We start from the raw sequence: 21,692 nt of genomic DNA on the forward strand, positions 1-21,692 counted from the left end.
ACCCAACTTTGGGCTTACAAGCCTGTGCTTTTTTACTTGGGTTCTAGGTAGTGGACTCATGTCCTTATGATTATGCAGGCAGAACTTAAGGGCCGAGCCATCCCCCAGCCGCACAGTAGATCTGGATGCTTTGGAAGACAAAACAAAACAAAACAAAAAAAGACCTCTTCTCCTTTTCTACACTGTTATTTTCAAATTTTATCTTCTTAATTTTTGTCTAACATATATACATTTTTTAAGAGACAAATAATTTTAGAAAGCTTGTACTATAAATAAATAAGTAAGTGAATGAATAAATAAATAGCTGGCAAAGGCTAGTGCAGGCTTCCCAGTCACACATGCGCGCGCGCGCGCGCGCACACACACACACACACACACACACACTCTCTAACTTTACATCATTTGAGTTTCGGTTGTGTATCTCTAACTGTATGCTCTCCTTACTTCTTGATTTCTCTGCTTTGGATATCTACGTGCTTTTCTCTATGAGGGAATTTCATTTCAGTGCTGCACATGAGCCCCTCCTTTATCCCTAACATAGTTAAATGGATGTTTATGAGTTCTCTTATAACTCTCACTACCACAGAGTTATCCACAAATGGGCCATGGAGTAAACCAAGGTTGTTTTTCATCCTATACAGCCTTTTGTTTTTATTGGCGTTAATATTGTCAGTTTATTTCTTTTGATTCTATTTTCTTTTATTGTTTACTCTTCCCTGTTTTCATAACTAACCTATTCTGCTTCTTGTCAGTTGACCAAATGTTTTATCAGAACCATCTTCTCAAAGTAATTTCCCTCTGTGCCCCTGCCATCCTGCCAGGGTCCCACTAGACATGGGTTTCTGAGCCTCATATATGACTCATTTCATGGCCTCCTTTTGGGTCTTTGTTTTATTTCCTTCCTTCCTTCCTTCCTTCCTTCCTTCCTTCCTTCCTTCCTTCCTTCCTTCCTTCCTCCTTCCTTCCTTCTTCTTTCCATCCTCTTTTTTCTTTTTCTATTTTCCTTTCTTTTATCCTTTTGTCCTGTTTGTGGATGACAGCCGAAGTTTCATCATGCAAGACACATTGGGTTTTCATTTACATTTTCTATAAATGAAACTTTTTCTGCCCTATGCTGTCTTCCTAAAGTAAGAGTAAATTATTGTTAATGGCCGCTATGGCCTCCTTTCTCTAAGAATGTGCATGATCTTTTAAAGGTTTATTTATTTTATTTTAGGGGTATGTGTTTTTAAACCTGTTTGTATGTACACCACTTAAGTGCAGGTACCTGAAGAACATAGAAAGTGACATTGGATCCTCTGGAACTCAAGATAGAGATAGTTGTGAGATTTCTGATGTGGACACTGGGAACCAAACCCAGGTCCTCTGCTAGAACAGCAAGTGCCTTTAGTCACTGACCATCTCTGCAGCCACGAAAAACGACTTTTTAAATTGCTGGGTCCTCACTGCCTCCTGTGTGCTTGCTAGGAGCTCTCCTAGGGTCGTGGCTCGCCTTGGCGGTCTGCTAATATTTACTAGTGGGCTAATGGCTGCTTGGAAGCTCTCGGCTCAGCGAGGCTTGTAGACCATGGCCTTCGCTCTTTGAAGACCCCCAATGTAGTCCTTAAACACTAGCTCAATTGCTGAGAGAAGACCACTATAGTCTTCTAACTAGAGCAAAGGGGCCTGGAGTTCACGATGTTCCCCACAGGAAGAGTTGGTATGCATCTTTGTATCCAAGCTTTCTGTGTTCAGTGCAGGGCCTTTAGGTGCAGCTGGCTTCCTTCTCCACGCTGAGACATTTCCACAGAATAAACCTTGAATCATCTGCTGATAGAGAGAGAGGGAGTGGCCTGCTGCGCAGACCATGGACAGGGGCATCTGTGGAGCTTTCTTCTGAGATGCTCAGCCTTTCCTTTGGTCTCACCCTGTGTCCTCATGTTGCCGATGCTCCTTTTCTGGGCTTTGGCTCATTCTGCAGAATACAGTGTCTTGTTTCTGGTGTACTCTATTCTGGCTGGCTGAGATTTCAGCTTGGAGAATCTGTCATTTTCTGTTCAGTCCCTGTTCTTGCTTCGACTCATATCCTCTGCAAATGGGAATATTTTGACTTTCTTCCTTTCCTGTTTTATTTACTTCCATTCTCTTACTGTTCTAATAAGACCTTGAGTCTTATACTGAATGAGAGTGGGAAAAGTAAGCACCTTTATCCTGATACTGATCTTAGTGGAAATGCTTTAATATTTTCCACCTCTGAATATAATTTTGGCTATAGGGTCATCATATTTAGCATGTTTTATTTTGAAATATGTTTCTTCTACCCTGAGTCTCTTCAGGACTTTTAGCAGGAAGGAATATTAGATTTTGTCAAATGCTTCTTCTGTTTCTGTTGAAATGGTCATGTGACTTCTATCCTTAGAACCATTTATAAGTTAGAACAGTTATTGATTTACATATTTTGAACCATCCCTTTGTCTTTGGCATAAAGCCAACATATTCATGATGAATGATTTTTAATGCATCTCGAATTCAGTTAGCGAGTGTTTTGTTGAGAAATTTTGTATCTAAGTTCATTGGGTAGATTGTTCTGGACTTTTCTTATTGTTGTTGTTGCATCTTTGGTCTTGGTATCAGGGCAACACTAAGTTCATAGAGACTTCGGTCACGTTCCCTCCTCTCCTATCTTGAGAATCATTGGTAATAGTTCTTTGAAAAGCTGGTGAAACTCACCAACAAATCCATCGGGACCTGAACTTATTTTAGTTCTCAGACTTAATTTCTGCTTCAACTTCACTGCTTGTTATAGATCAGCTTGAATTGTTTATTTCATCTTGGTATAATTTTGTTACATCATTTATGTCTAGAAATTTGTTGACTCCTTTTAGATTTTTCCAAAGTAGTAGAATGCATGTTTTCAAAGTTAGCTCTAGTGATTTTCAGAATTTCTCATTGGTGTCTGTTGTAATGGCTACCTTTTCATCTCTAATTTTATACCTGAATCTTCTCTTCCTTTTGGTTCACTTGGCTAAAGGTTTGTCTATTTTGTTTATTTTTTTTAAGAATCAGGTCTTTGTTTTATTGCTTTTCATTTCATATTTGTTTATTTCAGTTTTATTATTTTCTGCTGCAACATTAATGTTTTCTTTTGGGCTGGTGATTTGAGGTTTACTGGTTCCTTTTCCAGAACTTTGTTATTTATTTGAGATCTCTCTGATGTCTTACTAGAGGCACTTAGAGCTATAAAATTCTCTCTTATTACCCCTTTCATTGTATCCCATGGATTTGTTTTTCTTTTTAATTTTATTCTAGAAATGCTTGTACTTCTTTTTGATTTCTTCAGGGGCCTATCCACATGCAGTGGTATGTTTTTAGATTCCTGTGAGTTTGTGTATGTTCTTGAGTTTCTTGTGCTATTGATTTGTTCTATTCATATTCTGCTATGCTCAAATAGAACACAAGGAATTATTTCGAATTTCCTATTATTTGTTGAGACTTGATTTATGTCATATATATATATATATATATATATATATTGGAGGAAGTTACATGGACTGCTGAGAAAAATGCATATTCTGCAGTATTTAGATGGAATATTCTGGAGATGTCCATTTAACCTATGATGTCATTAATTCACATATTTTTCTATTTTTGTTGGGCTAACTTGTTAATTGGTAATAGTGAGGTAGCAAAATCACCATTGCTATTGTGCTGGGGTTAATCTGTGACATTACATCTGGTAGTGTTTGTTTTATGGAGTTGAATGAGTCTGTGTTCAGGGCTTGTATGTTTAGAATCTTAATGTCCTCTTTATCAGTGTGAAGTTACCACATTTACCTTTTCTTATTAGTTTTGGTTTGAGTCTGTCTTGTCAGATATTAGAACAATGAAAGCTGCTTGTTTCCAAGGTCCATTTGCTTGGACCACCCATCCCCAGCCTTTCACTTTAAGGTAGGGTCTGTCTTTTGTATTTAGGTGTGTCTCTTAGAGGCATCAAATAGATGGTTCCCCCTTTTTGATGTAGTCCACTAGTCTGTGCCTTTTTTATTAGCAAATTTATGCCGTTAATATTTAGAGTTATTATTGAAAGGTATGCATTGGTTCTTGCCATTTTGTTGCTTTTGTGGTATTTGGTTTTGTTCTCTTGCATACAGTTATTCTAATGTGATTTATCCTTTTCTGTAGCCTCATGGATAGGATTGTTTTCTCTTCAGTTCAAAGGAATTCCTTCAAGTATCTTCTTTGGAGTAAACTTAGTGACCAGGAATTCCTTTAGGCTATTTTTATCAGGTGAAGTTTTTGTTTTTCATTTAGCTATGACTTTGCTGGGTAGAGTTCTCTCAGCTAACAGTTATTGCCTTTCAGAAACTGAAATAATCCTTCTAGGCCTGCTGGATTTCAAGGTTTTAGTTCAGTAATTCCCTCTTGTTCTGATGGGCCTGCCGTGTATGCAGACTGCTGCTTTTGTCTTGTGGCTTCCACTATACTCTCTGTCTGTGTGTTTAGTGTTTTCATTATAACAAGATGAGGGGAGCTTTTTCTGGTCTGGCGTGTTTGGAGTCCTAACTGCCTACTCTGTCTGGACTGGCATCTCTTTTCCCAACTCTGGGAAACTTTCTGTTAAGAGTCTTTTGAAAATGTTTTCCAAGCCTTTAGAATGAGACTTTTCTCCGTCTACTCCTATTATCTATCGGTTTGATCTCTTCAGAGGGTCTGTGCATCTTGAAATCCCCATTGTTGTAGTCTTAGTTGTCTCTGTGATGTTGAATGGCTCCAGCTCCTCCATCTTGTCTTCAGGCTTGATATCCTACCCTGTGACCCAATGTGTTGCTGAGATTTCCCACAGAGTTTTAAATCTGACTTGCTGATATTTTTATTTCTACTTTTTGAGATTGCTTTTTCCTCAGATCTTGGTCTCTGTTGAATTCATGTTTCATGTCATGTCAGCATCACCTTCTTAATTTTGTTCTCCATTAGCTGTTCATCTTCCTCTCTGATTTCTCTGAACATACTTATCGTCATTATTTTGATTTCTCTGCTTTGGATTTCCTCTAAGTCATTCTCCCTAGAGGCCATCACGGTAGGGTTAGTACTTTCTGGAGGAGTTATGCTGTCTTAGTTCCGTGTGGTTTTGGAATCACTGTTGGGGTTTACACAACTGCCATTGCTTTTCTTTCATCAGCTGTTTTCTTTCGAGGGAAGTGTCTACAGTGTTCAAGTGTGGGACTTGGTGGAGCTGAGTGTGCAGATCACAAAATAACTGCTCAATCTCTGGATGCTGGGGGCCTGATGCAATCTCTCTGTCATTGCCCATGCAGATGTGACAGCCAGCTATCAGCAGTGACAATATGGAGCGTGCTATAATTTAACTTCTGGACATTGTCAACATGTAGATGTGACAGCCAGCTATCAGCAGTGACAATATGGAGCGTGCTATAATTTTATTTAATTAGATTAGGAGTAAAAGGAAAGTAGGAGGATAAGGATTAAGTATTAGAAGGACTTTGAAAAGAAAAAAAAGAAAGCGAGGTGGGTGAAGAAGCTGGAAGGCAAAAGTTGGGACCCTATGAGGGCACACCGACTTCAGAGCTGTTAAAGCTCTACATGGTTATGGTTACAAAGAAAAAAAAGGAGCTAGAGATGAGAGAAAGGAGGAAAGAAGGCAAGGCACAGGAATAAGAGAATGCTGGAGGTGTGACTGGAAGGTAGAGAACAATGCCATACAGCGGGCTGGATGAAGAAACATGAACCGTCCTGTAGCCGAACTGAGCAGCATATTAGCAAGAGCAAAAGCCATCTGAGACATGCGGGTAAGACGAGGAGGTAAACACAGAAAGTGAGGGCTAACACGAGTGCTCACGGAGCAAATGGCTGCTGCAGCTGGCTGAATTGAAAGGTGAAAGTTCTGATATCGCTCTGGCTCTGGCATGTTTCACCCAACGCTATGGGAGCGTGGCGACAGGGGCTTTGGTCTCTGTGGCCTCTGTGTAGGTTCCTTCTGGTAGGCCTCTGGGCCTCTGCACTCACTGTGCCCTCTTCTGGTGCTGGAGATCTGTGTACTTGAGGAAAGCCCTGCGCTGGCCTCACCCTTGCATCTCCCTGTGTGTTTCCAAACCTGGTCAAAAGGGCTGATGTGACTTAGAATTCCATAAAGACCCATGGCAGGGGCTGGCTCCATGGAATCTTAAAGGACATCTTAGGACACGGAAGGGACTTCCTTGAGCTTCTAGTACTGTCAGCTAAAACTAGGAAGGAAGTTGTTTGAACTTCCTCTTTAAAATAAGAACATTTAGCAGGGCTTTGTTCTCAAATGAGCTGTTATTATTTGAGATGCGTGAATATGTAAGAAAGCCAGCCATTAATACCGCATAGATATGCAAATCTGTCCTTACCCAGGATTCTCGCTGGAGGATTCAAACCTGATACAGAGATATAATCTCACCAGGTGCTGGAATTAACAAGTAAACTTTCCAAAGAAAAAAGAAGGGGGATTGCGGAAAACCTTTTTCCACACTCCCTGTCTGAGGTGCTCCTAAGGCTTTGTGCTTTTCTTGCTTTGAAGGTGTTCACTTAGTATCACCTGGAGCTGTCACCTCCGTCCATCTTCCCTCTGGCAGGGCACTGTGCCTTCAGCATCCACCCAGGAGGGAAGACTGAGGCTCGAGAAGCTTACCAAGCCTGCAAAGGAACCAGAGATTCAGTGACAGCACAGGCTTTGTTCCTGAAGACTTTTTGGGGCGAGCTCTCTAGTGTAAGGAGCCAGAGGCTGCTGCCCACTTACAGGCTGGAGGACGTGGAAGGAAACTGGTGTTTTCCTCTTAGGCTTATGGTCACTCTTTGTTAGGGACGCTAGGGAAATAAGGGGAGTGGGTTAAAGGTGGATGGACATCTCGCCTGATCAGGCATTAGTGGAGGTTGGTTAAGCTAGGAGATGAAAAATCTAGAATAAAAAATTGCTCTCATTTCAGGAATTATCATCATTTTAAATGAGAATGGAGGAGCCTTTTGAATGCAGGACCACGGCTAACCTTCCTGCTGCTGTTCATATAGCAGGAGAAGGGCCTGGAGCACTCTTTTCTGTAGTTCCCTTTTGCTGGTCAGGGCAGTATCCCAGCATGTGGGTCTTACTCAGATTCGAGTGCTACAAGCTCTTCATCTTTGCCTTCTGCGGTCTGGAAACATCCAGCCATCTTCCTCTAGGACCAGGTCTTACATCTTTCCTCTAAGAATGTCTTTATTCCCCTGCCTTTCGCTGTCTCCTCTGCCCACATTCTGACCTCTTTCTCTTCATCATTGTTATGGATCTTCTCTCTCTTTTTCTTTTGTCATTACTGGTTTATTTTTTTTCATACAATTTGATCATATTTCCCATCCCCCAACTCCCCCTAGATCCTTCCCACTCCCTACTCAACTCATTTCAGGGCCACCCACCTCTCAAAGGGAGAAGAGAGAATCAAAACAAACAAAAACCCAATAAGACAAAAAAAAAATCCAACAAAACCAAAAGGCTCACATACACAGAAAAACATGGAGTCCCTTTTGTATTGGCAGTTGCATGAGACATAGCAGCATTAGCGTATTTCCCAGCTTGTGTGGACTCTCACTGTTGAGTCTAAGGACATCTGCCTAGACCCAGAATGTGTGCTCTTTATAACCTGCATGGGTTTGTCCGGTTGTGCTTTGGGAACAGAGAGTCGTGAGAGATGGCGGAAGGTTAGTCCGCAGCAGAGAGGAGTCACCTTCTGATGTTTTCCATGGCTGTGAGGGACACCTGACAGCTCATGCAACCTGACTAATTACATGGGAAGGTTTTTGAATGTTCAATATACAATTTCTTAAGTCAATCTTTAGAGGAATTTATTTGGGAGACAGAGGAGATAGTTATAGAGCAGAAGAAAGGTTTTGTCCGAGATTGCCATTCCTAGAGGAGCTTAGGAATTAATGTGATGTCAGGATTAAATTAAAGATGTCAGGAGATGAAAAATCATCTCTCATGACTGGCCATTACCAACAGGGAGCAATCTAGAAAAGCAAGCTACTTTAGTTTCAGGAGTTCTCATTGTTTAGCAAAGATGGGGGAACCATTGCAAGATGGTGTGACCGTGGCTAGCGTTTCTGACTTTAGTTTCTGTTAGATAAGTAGAAATGGGCATGGCTGTCATTATTGTAACTACTTCCTGCTGGCCAGGGACAGGGGAAACAAGGTCAGTGACCGTCTTTTGTATTGGAAACTTTGGAGGAGGAACTTACTGTCAGTGTATCTTTGGTAGTTTCCTGGATAAAGGACTTCACTCTATGGTACAAAGCATGCTTGGCAATGACAAAGACAGGATAGAAATCTGTGCCCTTTAAAGTAGGGTCCAAGAAAGCAGGCAGATTCAGTAGTGGAGGTCAGCAAACAGCCACGCAATGATAGAAGGTGGGGAGGGGTTCAGAGATGGAGAAGTCCAGAGTTTCAGGGAAAGCTTCCCAGACTCTGGCAGAGCAGTTAAGTCTTTGGCTGGCTCTTGGCCTCTACCTACTTAGTTTAAGTTACCTTGGAAACCCATCCACATGGGTACCTGGTTCTCCAGATTGGACAGAGATTGGGTCTAGTGTATTGTCCTGAGAGCCTGGCCTTTCCCTGATAGGCCTGTATATCTGGGGACTGTTGTGTTTGCCCTGGTTCTCTCTGCTGTTCTCTGTGCTGGGGGAGTGGGCACAGCATGTATCTGTGCATGAGTGTAATCCCTTGCAGCCTTTCTCTTTGTATGTAAGCCATGGCCAAAAGCCTCCAAATATCCTTCCAGGCAGCAGCACTCTTGTTCCTGTCTTGGCTCACCCCTACCCCACCCTGTTTCAAAGCCTTAGTGCTTCTAGAAGGAAAGGTCTGAGCCTTTCAAACAGGGCTGTGTTCTTCCCGAGGACATGCAGGGAGGGCTGGGTAGTCATGGGAGCGACCTGGGCCATGGTTTCCTGGCCTCAGCTTCAGCTCAGTGTCCTTGTCCTGTCATTGCTACAAAAGCATCAGGTACAAGCAGGTTACATGGCAGGACAAAGCCCATGAGCTTTGTTTTCATTTTTATTTATTGTGTCCAATTATAGCACGGAATATTTACCAATATAATCACATTGTAGGGCTCAGCCCACGGGTGTTAAAGCACATTCACATTGTCCAGCTCTAGAAATTCCCATCTTAAAAAAAAAAAAAAAAAAAAAAAAAAAAAGAAATTCCCATCTTGCAGAAAATGGAAACTCCACACCAGTTCAACAGCGGCTCCCCATTGCTTCCATCTCAGCCCCCGAGAACCACAGTTCTCCACAGGGTTTGTCCCTTCGTGACTGACCACTCTTACGAAGTCTAACTCCCTCAAGGTTCACCCCAGTGTGGTTTCCTTCTTGCCTCGTGTCAAATCCTGTCTTGCGCCGTGGGTGTGCTTCCACCCGTCCACTCCTGACAATGGGCATGCTTCGGTCTTTTGGTTGTCATGGACAAAGGTAAAATGAAAAGCTTGGAAGAGATGTGGATTGTCCACCTTTCTTTTTGATTGGTGCTTTTTTCTCCCAGCAGAGTCCTAGTCTTCTGGACGGGGCCTCTGGGATCCTCAGCTTGTGTTCTCTGGAAGGCAGTGGGCTCTCCTCTCCCACAGTCCCTCAGGTCCTTTGGTTCTGTCCCCTTCTACAGGTTCGAGGGGAATTGCTCCACGAGAGGGTACAGAGGCTGGAAGCCCAGGAGGCCCACTTTGCGGAGTCACTTGTGGCCCTGCAGTTCCAGAAAGTGGCCCGGGCTGCTGAGACCCTCTCTGTCTACACGGCCTTGCTTAGCATTCAAGACCTGCTGCTGGGGGAGCTGAGTGAGTCCGAGACACTGACCAAGTCAGCCTGTGTGCAGATCCTGGAGTCCCACAGCCCGGTGAGTGGGGCTACGGGTAGAAAAGGACCCGAAACTGGCAGGGAGACAATATGGAGCACTGAGGGGAATTGGAGGGAGTGTGAACATATGCATAAATAAATGCATAAAATTTACAGATAATTTTTAAATTTAGAGCAGAAAGAAATGAACCTGTAGATAGGAGTGAAGATAAATCAGACGTAAATCAAAACTAACATGAAGAGAATTAATAAAATAAAAAATGGGGTACTTTGGAAAAATTAAAAGCCTACTAAAATATGTAGCTCTCTGGTCAGTGTAACTGGAGTTTTCTCTCCTACCTGACAGTTCCCAAATAACCACTTTGAGGCTAAATATTAATTACAAACCATTTGGCCTATTACTCAGGCCTATTATTAACTAGCTTTTACAACTTAGATCAACACATTTCTATTAGTCTACATTTTACCACGAGACTCATGATTTGTTACCTCACATTTTGCTTCCCCAGCTTTTGGTGTCTCCCTGACTCTGCCCTTTTTCTCATTGTATCTCTGGATTTCCCACCTTGCTCTATTCTGCCTGGCATTGCCAAATTAGCATGTTTATTAACCAATGGTAATAGAACATAGTCACATCATACAGAGAGGCATCCCACATCAGGTAAGGTTTACAATTAAAATAGGCTAATGGATAAATAGTATCAAGATTTTAAAGAATTAAAACCATAGATGCAATAGAGTTTTTAAAATTGGAATACTACAGTGAATAATAAATATTATGTATATGAGTTTTAAGATAAGTACAACAGGAAATTGCCTAAATAAATATATATGATAAAAGTTGGCTCTAGTATGAAAAAAGTAAGTGTACAATCTCAAGGTCAGAGATGAAATTGGTTCAAAACTGTGTTAGCATTTCCTGCCACTGTGAGGAAGAACTGCATGTAATAGATGTAAAGGGGAAAGGCTCCTTTGGTCTTGTGGAGTCTTGAGAGGCTTCAGTCTGCAGCTGGCTGGCTCTGCTGCGTCAGGCAGTGGCAAGGCCCAGCATCGCGGGCATGAGCTCCTGGTGGTACAGAGCCGTTCACCTTTTGGCAACCAGGAAACAGACAAAGGCAGAAGTGGCCAGAGACAAGAGCTGGTCTTATTGCTGGCATTCCCTCAGTGACTTACTTCCCCCAGCCAGGTCCTGCTTCTAGCTTCCCTACTTCTCAAAAAATGACAGCAAGTTATGAGCCTTAAGTAAATCATACCCTGATTAGATCAGAGCCCTCAGGATCCACTCACTTCCCAGTGACCCACAAGCTGCAGGTCAGTCCTTCAACACAGAGTCCCCGGGGAAGTTACAGACCTGCACTCACAGCCACAAGTGCATCCATTTCTCTGGCTGGCTCCAGCAAACTGTAAAGTGTCTTAGTTACCTGTCTGAGGCTGTGAGAAAACACCATGACCAGGACAACTTATAAAAGAAGGCATTTAACTGAGCTATTTTGCGGGTTAGAATGCCTGATGGCCAAACAAAGGCATGGTGGCAGAAACATCTTGATTCACAAGCAGGAAATGGAGGCACACAGGGAACAATATGAGTCTTAGAAACCCCAGAGCCTGCTCCTCCTCCAAGAAGGCCACACCCCCTGCTCCTTCCCCAACAGTTCTGCCAACTGAGGACCAAGTGTTCATCTGAGCCTGTGAGGGCCATTCTTACTCAAAACATGGCCAGGCCCATGCTCGCATCATCCCTGAGCGGGAACGAAGACCTTCATTCAGCTTGTTTTGTAATTCTCATATCACCTGGGCACCAACAGGAGACCCTGACTGAACTGCAGCTGTGAACACAGTTGTAAACTTGGTGTACAAAATAGCAGCTAATATAACCCGTATATCTGTTAGAATAATTAATCCTTCATGGCCAGGCTGATTTTCTTTCCAGGACTATAAGGAGTTTCCAGGAACTTAACATGAGGACATTGGTTTACAAAACTCACTTGCTTAACCAATTAAAGGGGAGGAAGCAGCTCACGTGACCATTTCGGCACCCACAGAGGTAAAACCCATTCAAGACGCTCAGAATATCAGTAACAGGAGGAAACCTCCACAGAGCGTCTATCAAAACAAATGCTTCATTTGGAGGTGAATGTCATGAAGATGGACCAGTGCTCCAAATTCTAGTCAGAGGAAATGAGTGTTTAAGATGGAAAGGCAGCCAGGCATGGTGGCATACACTTTTTAACCCCAGCATTTGGAAGGAAGAGGCAGGCCGATCTCTGTGAATTCAAGGCCAGCTTGGTCTACATCAGGACAATGAGGACTATGCAGAGAGACTCTATCTTAATAAAAGAAAAGAAAAATTCAAAACCAACCCCCCCCCCAAAAAAAGGGGGGAAGTCCTGACCAAGGTCATTTAGGGAGTCTGGCCAGTGAGACACTAAGGCATCTGAGTGTCTGAGTTGCATCTTTCTGGCCAGTATTGTTCACTTGAGATGCGGCACTTCAGCAACCTCGGGAGCACACCTGCCTTTCCCACTTCATCTCAGAGCTCTTGAGTGATGTCAGAACTTCTCGTCACAGTTGCCTGTGTGGCGAGGAATGCATGCCCCGCATCAGAAGCAACTGAGAGAAAATCAGACCACACATTCTGAGTTGTTGGTGAGATGGTGGATGGGCTACGCCTTCCCGGTTTGCAGGGGGTAGAGAAGGTGGCCTGCTCCGTGCTCTGTGAGACTCTTCCATTTGCAGCATGATTGCTCATGTGCCAAGCATTTTCCTGTTGATAATGAGCTTCTAAGCTGGTGAGCATTTGGAGAATTTAAAAAGCATGAAATGAGAAGCTTTGGAAGAAACCGTTCCTAAGGAGAGTCCGTGGTTTGCATCTCATCCAGTGAACAATTTAGACCACTTTTGTGAAATTGGATTATCAGAAGGTGCAGTGGGGACCGTGTGGCGAAGGTGGGGAAATTTAAACAGGACAGGCCTGCTCAGAAGAGGAGTAACTAACCCCAAATAATGGCCCCTGCTGTCTTGGCAGCTCCGTGTCATTTGCTGAGCTACTTCCAAGCCCACGAGGAGTCTTCCTGTGCCCCAATGTCTAGGTGTCCCAGTCACTCTGTTGATGATTCTGCCTGAGTTTTCACACTTCCAGCTCTGCCAGCCAGCATCACTGCTCTAAGGCACCGTGAGATCAAAAGCGAAAGTGGTGGAACTATTAGCCAACATTCACTGAGCTGTCACCAAGTCTCGGGCACTATGTGCAGTGTGTAAAACTTAGAGCTACCCCATGGCATGTCTATGCCCAGGTGAGAGGCTCAGGAGCAGCCACTTGTAAAGTACTTGTTATTGAGGTTACCTTCCTGAAAGAATTCAATCCAGAGGCTCAGAAGGTTAAGCAGAAATGTATTTCCCAAAACAAAGCACGGACTCAAAAGAGAGATTGGAGTAGGCTGTGCCAAAGCAGAGAATAGCAGCCCCAAGGACTCTAAGTTGTGAGTTTAAGTTGTGAGATACTTTTAGGAACTTTTATGAGGTGGGTGGTGAAGTCATAGAGTGAGGTATCTCAAAATATAGTTAATCAGATCTCCCTTTTAGGACATCTCCTTTGCTCTTCTAGAAAAGTCTGTGGGGATGATGGGGAGGTAAAAACCCACAATGCAAACGATACCGTATTTGTCATAATCTTTTGAAAATGCAGGCTCTTCATAAGTACACGTGGGTGGCAATTGGGAACGTAGCCTGTGCTTTCCTTTTTGACTTGACCAGAACTTATCTTCAGCTTCAGAGATGCTCAACACCAGAGGGACATCCTGACCCCCCTGGAGACACAGTTACTAAGATACTTACAATGTTGCCTCAGTGACCCCTGTAGCTCCTGCCCACCTGGCATCAGTGGGACTCAGCCCTGCTCCTTCATCTGCAGGAGCTGCAGGAACTGGAGAGGAAGCTGGAGGAGCGGCTGGTGCAGCAGGAAGCAGCTGAGCAGCAGCAGGTCCTGGAGAGCTGGCAGCGGTGGGCAGCTGATGGACCCGGACTGGGTGAACCCGGGGAGATGGATCCTGAAAGGCAGGTCTCTGCCATGCTGCGGCAGGCTCTGAACAAGGGCCAGAAGCTCCTGGAACAGCAACAGCAGAGGTAGGTGGGTGGTTTACACTCTGAGAGGGGTGGGTGGGGTCTTCTGGCCTGAGGCACCTGGCCTCTCACCTTCCTACCTTAGATGCCATTCCCATGCTCCACTCAAAATGCTGTTGTTGAGGGATGCCATCTTTCTTCTCTCATTTATGGTTTTTAAAAAACACTGTTGAGGTTTGCTAACAATAAAATTTTGAGTGTGTGTGCATGTATGTGTCACTGTACATGTGTGGAGGTCAGAGGACAGCTTTTAGGAGTCACTTCTCTGCTTCTGCCATGTGGGTCCTGGGGATCGAACTCGGGTCTTCAGGCTTGGTGGCAAGTGCCTTTACCTGCTAAGCCACCATCTCCATAGGCCCTTTTTAACTTCTTATTTTCGAGTAATTCTAAGCTTACAAAAAGTTGTAAGCTTATGTTATAATTATATTATATTAGAGAGAGGTCCCACATGTCCCTACCTAGCCTCCCCACCTGGTAACATCTCACGATGTTGTAGCACAGCATCAAAGACAGGGGACAGTGGCGGCATAGGAAGGGCTCTGTTTACATTCCACTGCGCTGCAGAATTTCAGACCCTGCTTCTGTGGAGCTACAGAATAGACTCCGGCCTTGTTTGTTCTTTACCCTTTCACAATTCACGACAGAAAATTGGCTTTGCCTGCAGCGTTCAGTGCTCCTGCTGAAACACCGCTTCCTGCAGCGCTCTAAGTCCCCAGTGTGACTATGGTATCTGTGTGTAAAGCAACAGATGTAAACTGTAAACAGCACACATTGACTGGATTTTAGAAGCACACAAATTACCTGGAGGAAGCACTCCACTTGGTTTCTGGGTGGGGAGATTACAGTGATTTGGGTTTGTTTCCTGGGTCAACTTAACATCAAAGCGCAGCAAGACAGATTGCATGGAGTTAACTGACAAAGGGCTGAGTGTCTGTCAGGGAGGCAAGGAACACAGAGGTGTTGACTTATCTAGGAGCTTTTAATTTTTTTTATTATTATTTTTGTCACATTCTCCTGCTCCCTGCAGTAATCTGCAGGAGTCTGGGGTTGGGTTGAGTTGTGCCTGCACAAGCCTTGGGTTGTGATAGCCACAGGGACTGTGAGGCTGATCAGTGGCTTCATCTTTGACACAGAGTTCATAGCAAGGTGGCAGCTGGCCTTGCCACCAAAGTACTGCTGTCTGTGGCCATCTGTGGATGGTGACTTTGGCTCTGCTTCAGCACAGGACAGAAGCAGATGTGGACCTTTAGTGCTAGTCTCTGTGGTCCTAGTCAGGAGGACCAAGGTGAGTTTTCAGAGTAGGGTCACAGAGCACCCAAGAGCCACAGAATGGTCTTCATTCATCCACTCCTCTGTCAGCCTCCTGTGCTCCACCTCTGAGTCCTTGTCACTTAAACAGACAGACACCCTCCCGTCAGCTCCCCAGCTGGGCTGGACCTCTGGATTTTCTCTTCTCTCTAGGGTGAGAGAAGAGCGGCAGAACAGTGCGGTGCTGGAAGACTCTCTGGAAAGCCTGGAGGCTGACACCATGGCCAGTCTGTGCAGCCAGGTGAGAGGGCCTTTCCCTATCTGTGGACATTTTCCCGTTCTCAGAACCATCATCTTCTCTATGTCAGATGGGGATGTTCCAGCCCCAGGTTCATGATCAGCGCAGATCCAACGGGCATGTTAATAATGGCAGCTATGGTGTTTAATAAACCTCTCTGTCCCCGGGACAAGACAAAGTCCCCTTACTGCCAACATGTCCCGTTTGTAGTGGGGTCTGAGATGGCTGTGTCTGGATGATGTCTGCAGACACATTTTTTGCCGGCATTCCCTACAGTGTAAAAGTGATTCTCCAGTAGCTGCAGTCCCTCCCCCACTCCACAGCAGAGCAAGTAGTGTGGACTCTTCACTCTGCCCACTCATGAACTTTTCCACACACAGATCAGGCGCTGGCAGGCCTGACCTCAGACTCTCCACACCCCTGCTTGGCTTTGCTGGACACTGAAATCCCCAGTCCACCTCACCCCAGCCCCTAGGTGTTGCCATGTAAAATCCCAGGGAAGGGCTCTGAATGGCCAGGGACCAACAATGGCCACCCTGCAACTGAGAGAAGAGGCTTTTATTTGGGTCTTGGTGGCACTTGGAGAAGCCTTCACTCTATTTTTGTTGGTGGTGGTGGTTTTGGTTGAGGGCAAGGCATCACTCAAACTTAAACTCGTGGCAACCCCCTGTCTCACCCCTGAGTGCTGGGGTTACAGTAATGAGCCCCCGCACTGGGCAAAGCCCAGCTTATTGCGTCCTCAGCAAACCCTTTGCACCAGTACTGGTAGTCTTTACAGATGAGGAGTTTGAGGCTTTAGGAGAAATAAAAGCATGGCCCAAGAACTTAGCATTTGGCTCAGTGAGGCAGGGACACAGCCAAAGGTTTAAGGGGTACAGAGTTGGTACATTTCTAAGCTTTTTACTTTGAAATCATTTTGGCATGTTAGGGTATAGAAAGTTACACCATCCACTTTTTGTTTCTTGTTTCCTTGGGCTTGCCTGGGACCACATCAAATCTGTGGCTTTCTGTCCTGCTGTCGCAGCAGATTTCCTGTGACCACGAGGATACAGAATTGTCCAATGCAGCTAAGAAATCCCTGAGTGTCATTTCTCAGCCACTGCCACGCCCACCATCCCCAACCCTAGCAGCTATGGGCAGTTCTTTTTTTTTTTTTTTTTTTTTTTTTTTGTGGTTTTTTGAGACAGGGTTTCTCTGTAGCTTTGAAGCCTGGCCTGGAACTAGCTCTTGTAGACCAGGCTGGCCTCGAACTCAAAAAGATTCACCTGCCTCTGCCTTCCAAGTGCTGGGATTAAAGGCGTGCACCACTACCGCCCAGCCGTTCTCCATCTTTCCTCTACGTTCAGCTGAGGTGCTACGTTGTATGGGATTGTACAGTCTGCTTCCGGTAGGGACAGTCATTCCAACCATAATTCTTCAGCTCAGCAGCTCTTACTTTTTATTCAGTGGAGCAGTCACTCACTGGTGTAGGGACACTCAACTACTCCCGGAGCTTAGACTGTCCCCAGGGCCTCCCAGAAGTGGAGCAGAAGATGGAGAAATATTCCTGACTGCCGTCATGCAGGCTGAGGCTCCTGTGCCATGGTTCTGGCTTGCTCAAGTGGGCTAACTTGGAAGGGTGGGTGAGCTCTGTTAGAGACATTGTGGGTGCCACAGCTGCTGACCACAGACATTTTCTTGACAGTTTTGTGAATTCAGAATGTTTTCCAGGCTGAGCCACTGAAATATTTATTATCCCAGGACAACAAAATCCTTGAGAATGTCATGAATTAGATATTGCTACCTGGCGGGTCTAGAGAGAGTCAAGGCTTTTTTTTAGTTCTTCCCTTTTGTGTCCCCGTAGGGACTGAGGCTGGTGTCATACCTCTCCAAGATGACAATGGTGCCAGGGAGCACGCTACTCCGACTCCTGAGTGTGGTGCTTCCTGCGGCTTCGCAGCCTCAGCTACTGGCCCTGCTGGACACAGTCAGCGAAAAGCACTCGGACCACACAGCAGAGAACGAGAGCAGCGGCGAGCAGGCTGAGCAGGGCAAGAGGAGGTGAGCTCCGGGTGGGAGGTTGTCTGTGAAAGCCGGGTTTGACCAGGTAGGGAGCTGGGGGAGAAGAATGGCAGAGACCTTCCCAGAAGGCCCAGGGACAGGGGACATGGGAGTCAGTACGTACCTTTAAACACCCCCACAAGACTCCCTTCTTTACACAGTTTGCCTCTGACTGATTGATGTTGCCTGTCATCGCCTGTGGTCCCCTCCAGGCAGGCATTACCTATGGATCAGGCTTGAGATCGAGACTCAGTGAATCTCTCAGGGCTCTGAGTGGCAGCCAGAGGCCACCTGAAGAGTTTTGGGAATCAGATTTAATTCATTTTAAACTCTAACACCCCCTTCCTGTATCAGGAAGCACCAGGGCTGGTGGCAAGTTTTGGACAGTAGACTGAGAGCCGATCTGGTGAGTCAAGGGTTGGAAAGGATGCTCTGGGCCCGCCAGAGGAAGGAGAGGTGAGTCTAGGCAGGGGAGGGCTGGGCGGGAGGTTGCTGGGGCATGGCCAAATTGCCAGGGAGGGCATGGGAAGGTGGGGAAGTTCTTTCCCAGAAGACAGCACACCTTTGTTCTTGGTCTCAGTTTAAAAACTGAAGACAAGCCTGTAGCTCTCAGTAGGAGAATGTTCTCCTAACATTTATTAGCATTTTAATTACTGTATTTATTTTGGCTAATAGCAGGTTTTAATAAGATATAATTAGAAAAAGAATAAATTCCTTAGAGTTCCTTAGACTTTACTGTTCCCAAAGCCCTTTTAATCCTTGTTATCCTGAGCCTTCCAGAACGTGGAGATGCTAAAACCAAAGTTTAAGGAGGTCCAATGCAGAGGCCCAAGGCTGCAACTGGGGTGGGGGTGGGGAGTGGTGGCCATGGGCTTGGGGCTGTCAAATTCACCCTCTACTTATGTGAACTTCCAGGCTTGCCTCTTCCCACCTAGTGCCTGTCTTTCTTGACCGTGATCTTTACATACTTAGATCTCATAGGAAAAAGAGGGGCAGACCATTTCTTATGGCCACAGAACAAGGGTCTCCCGTGGTTCCAAATAGAGAAGATCAGAAAAATAGCACCTTAGGTGGCACATAGTGGCTTTAAAAAGTGACAGTCTCAGACTGGGGCCTGAACTCATTTAGTAAGGTGCCTGCATGCAGGCATGAGGACCTGAGTTCAGATCCCCACGTCCCTAGAAAAATGCCAGGCAAGTATAGTCCCAATACTGGGGAGGCAGGGATAAGAGGATTGCTGGAGCTCCCTGGCCAATTGGTGAGTTCCATGTTCAATGAGGGACCCTATCTCAAAAAAACAAGGCCAAGAAGTGATTGAAGACACCAGAGGTCAGCCTCTGGCCTCTGCATGCATGTACACATGTGTACACACCCAGAGGAACACGCAGGTACACCACACACATGCACACACACACAGTAACTTCAACTGAACACATAATGAATTAAAAAGTATTACTCTGTTTACGCTAGAATTGGTGGCTGTCCAAGCCCTGCCCTTCTATAGTTCTGCAATTCATCATGGATTGTCTGCTATGGAACCATTGGTAATAGATTGGTGTCTTAGTTAGGGTTTTTATTGCTGTGAAGAGATGCCACGACCATGACAACTCTTGCAAAGAAAATATTCAATTGGGGCTGGCTTACAGTCTCAGAGATTCAGTCCATTATCATCGTGGTGGGGAGCACGGGAGCATGTAGGCAGACAAGGTGCTGGAGTAGCTCAAAGAGCTACATCCACAGGGAACAGGAAGTCAACTGACAGTCACTCTGAGGGAAATGAGCAAAGAGACCTCAAAGCCTGCCCCCACAATGACACACTTCCTCCCATAGTGCCACACACACACCTCCTAAGAGTGCCACTCCCTTTGGGAGCCATTTTCTTTCAAACTACCACAAGTGGATATCAGAATACAGTACCCAAGAAATGAGATCAAGATATTGGGCAGGAGAAATCAATCCATGTCCAGACCAGAAACAGCACTGGATCTGTTTGGTTGTAAGGTGTCCTCCCTGCACCTATCCTGCGCTGTGCTGGTGGTATAGAATGGGTAACAGTCATGAGAGACCTTGGTCTAGTCTCCAGCAACAGACAGTGCCAGAGAGAACTGATTCCCAGACTCCAGGAAATGTGATGTCAGTGGAGTTGAGCCTGCACAGTGCCTCAGGTAGGGCCAGGAACCTCCCAGGTGGACCCTAGTGACACAGCGTTACACTGAACTGCTTGGAGCCAGGGGAGAGTTCTGTAGCTTTAAGGTCACATGTGATTCCCAGGAGCGGTTATAATGGCATCACTGTAATCCAGGGCTCCAGGGACAGGATTCCAGCAGACCTGTCATGGGGAATTCCTAAGCCTGATGCATTCTGTCTCAGATGCATTTTACCCAACCCCTCGCAGTTGCCTAGAGCCTGCTTCCAGGGTGACGGCTGTGGGGTGGGTTTTTAAGTGTTTAACGGGCAGCTGGTAGGTGAATAGTGGAGACAGAGGGAACGCTGCCTGTTTCCATGGTGTAAATATTCTCGGACAACAAGGTAACAGTGTGCGATGGGCTCACAAGACTTCAGAACCTTTCCCACTATGAGCCAGTGAGGGTGGCCAGCAGTATACCTCACTATTGATTTCATCTGATTTTAGAGACAACCAGTGACCAAAGGGGAGAAAAAAACTTTTAAATGGTACTTAGGGTTGGAGAAATGGCTCAGTGGGAAAGCTGCTTGGTGCTTGTGGTGGATTGAATGAGAATAGCCCCATAGGATCATAGATTTGAATGTTTCATCACCAGGGAGTGGCATTATTAAATATTTTCTTTTTATAACGATTGTCTTGGTCATGGTGTCTCCTCACAGTAATAGAACAATGACTAAATTTATTGCTCTTGACAGGACTGCAGTTTGGTTCCTAGCACCCACATTGAACGGTTCACAACAGATGGTTACTCCAGCTCCAGGAGATCCTTCACTCTTTTCTGGCCTCTGGGGCAGTACACAAACATGGTACATAGAGATGCACAAACAAAACCTAGTCTTTAAAATTAAGATAAAATAAAATGACATTTATTTGGGGTGTCAGGACTGGAGAAGTGTCAGAACACTAAGGAGGGTCAGAATGGGCCCAAAATACAGAATCTAACTCTCTCTTTTCTCGGCAGCATATTGAAGAAGGTGTATGCTCCTGTCCAGGAGAGGGTGACATTCCCTGGGAAAGGAAGCTGGCCACACCTGTCCCTAGAGCCCATTGGGGAACTGGCGCCCATACCCATCACAGGGGCGGACACCATGGACATATTAAACACGGGAGAGAAGATCTTTGTATTCAGGAGCCCAAAGGAGCCTGAGATTGCTTTGCGTGTTCCTCCCAAGAGGAAGAAGAACTTCCTGAACGCCAAGAAGGCCAGCAGGGCCTTAGGCCTGGACTGACTCAAAGGGAAGCACCAGGGAGCGTCTCAGGCCAGGTGCATTTTTCTCCAGTCCCACTTGGATTGCTCTGTCCGTATCAGACAGCTTGCGATATACACACGCTTGCAGCCTAGACGCAGTGCCACACACATTGGCTCTCCAGTGCTCAGTGACTCTTGTTCCCTGAGTTTCTGTTTGGTCCACTCTCTTTTGTTCCACAGGACACAAGCATGCCTTTATTGCAGGTCCCCATGACCAAGATCTAGAGGGGACCCACCTCACCCCACCTTCCTCACACAGAATGCTGCCTTTTGCTGGGGCAGTTCCCCACCAGTTTATGTGAGGAAGGTGCAGTCCTCTGTTGTTACAATGTACATTATATATTCTGTTTTTCATAAAGAGAACTTTTTAAATGAATGTAACAGTGGGCCTTGTTTTTGCTTTGTGTGGGGATGATTTGTAGTTGGTCCCGTCTATATTTTGGCTCCCCGTAGTGGGCTCCAACAGAAAGACCCACTGTCCTGCAGAGGCCCAAATGTGCCAGCCCTTTCATTGCCAGTTCAAGATAGAGTTTTTTTTTTCTCATTTTATAGTGAGAACATTCAGGAGAAGTAGGGGCCTATAGCTGATAAGCTGTAGAACCAGGCTCACAGCAGTTGTCAGGCCTGTGATGTCTCCTGGAGCAGGAAGTGAATAGGAAGGGAATCCCTTAACCACTAAGGGGGAAGAACAGGCCACTGCTGGAGCTTCTAAACTGAAGCCATGC

General features: G+C 45.4%; 1 protein-coding gene across 1 annotated transcript in view; it reads left to right on the plus strand.

The window, feature by feature from the left end:
- The window catches only part of Evc2 (EvC ciliary complex subunit 2), an 81,161-nt gene extending 59,869 nt beyond the window's left edge, over positions 1 to 21,292 (plus strand). Inside the window, exons 15-20 of the mRNA XM_057772127.1 lie at positions 9,641 to 9,868; positions 13,739 to 13,950; positions 15,409 to 15,496; positions 17,337 to 17,533; positions 17,888 to 17,989; positions 20,680 to 21,292. Coding sequence (XP_057628110.1) covers positions 9,641 to 9,868; positions 13,739 to 13,950; positions 15,409 to 15,496; positions 17,337 to 17,533; positions 17,888 to 17,989; positions 20,680 to 20,947 — 1,095 coding nt within the window. The 3' untranslated portion in view covers positions 20,948 to 21,292. The remainder of the gene's footprint in view (positions 1 to 9,640; positions 9,869 to 13,738; positions 13,951 to 15,408; positions 15,497 to 17,336; positions 17,534 to 17,887; positions 17,990 to 20,679) is intronic.
- The last annotated feature ends 400 nt before the right edge of the window (positions 21,293 to 21,692 follow it).

This window comes from Chionomys nivalis, chromosome 6, assembly GCF_950005125.1.
Source record: "Chionomys nivalis chromosome 6, mChiNiv1.1, whole genome shotgun sequence".
Classification (NCBI taxonomy): domain Eukaryota; kingdom Metazoa; phylum Chordata; class Mammalia; order Rodentia; family Cricetidae; genus Chionomys; species Chionomys nivalis.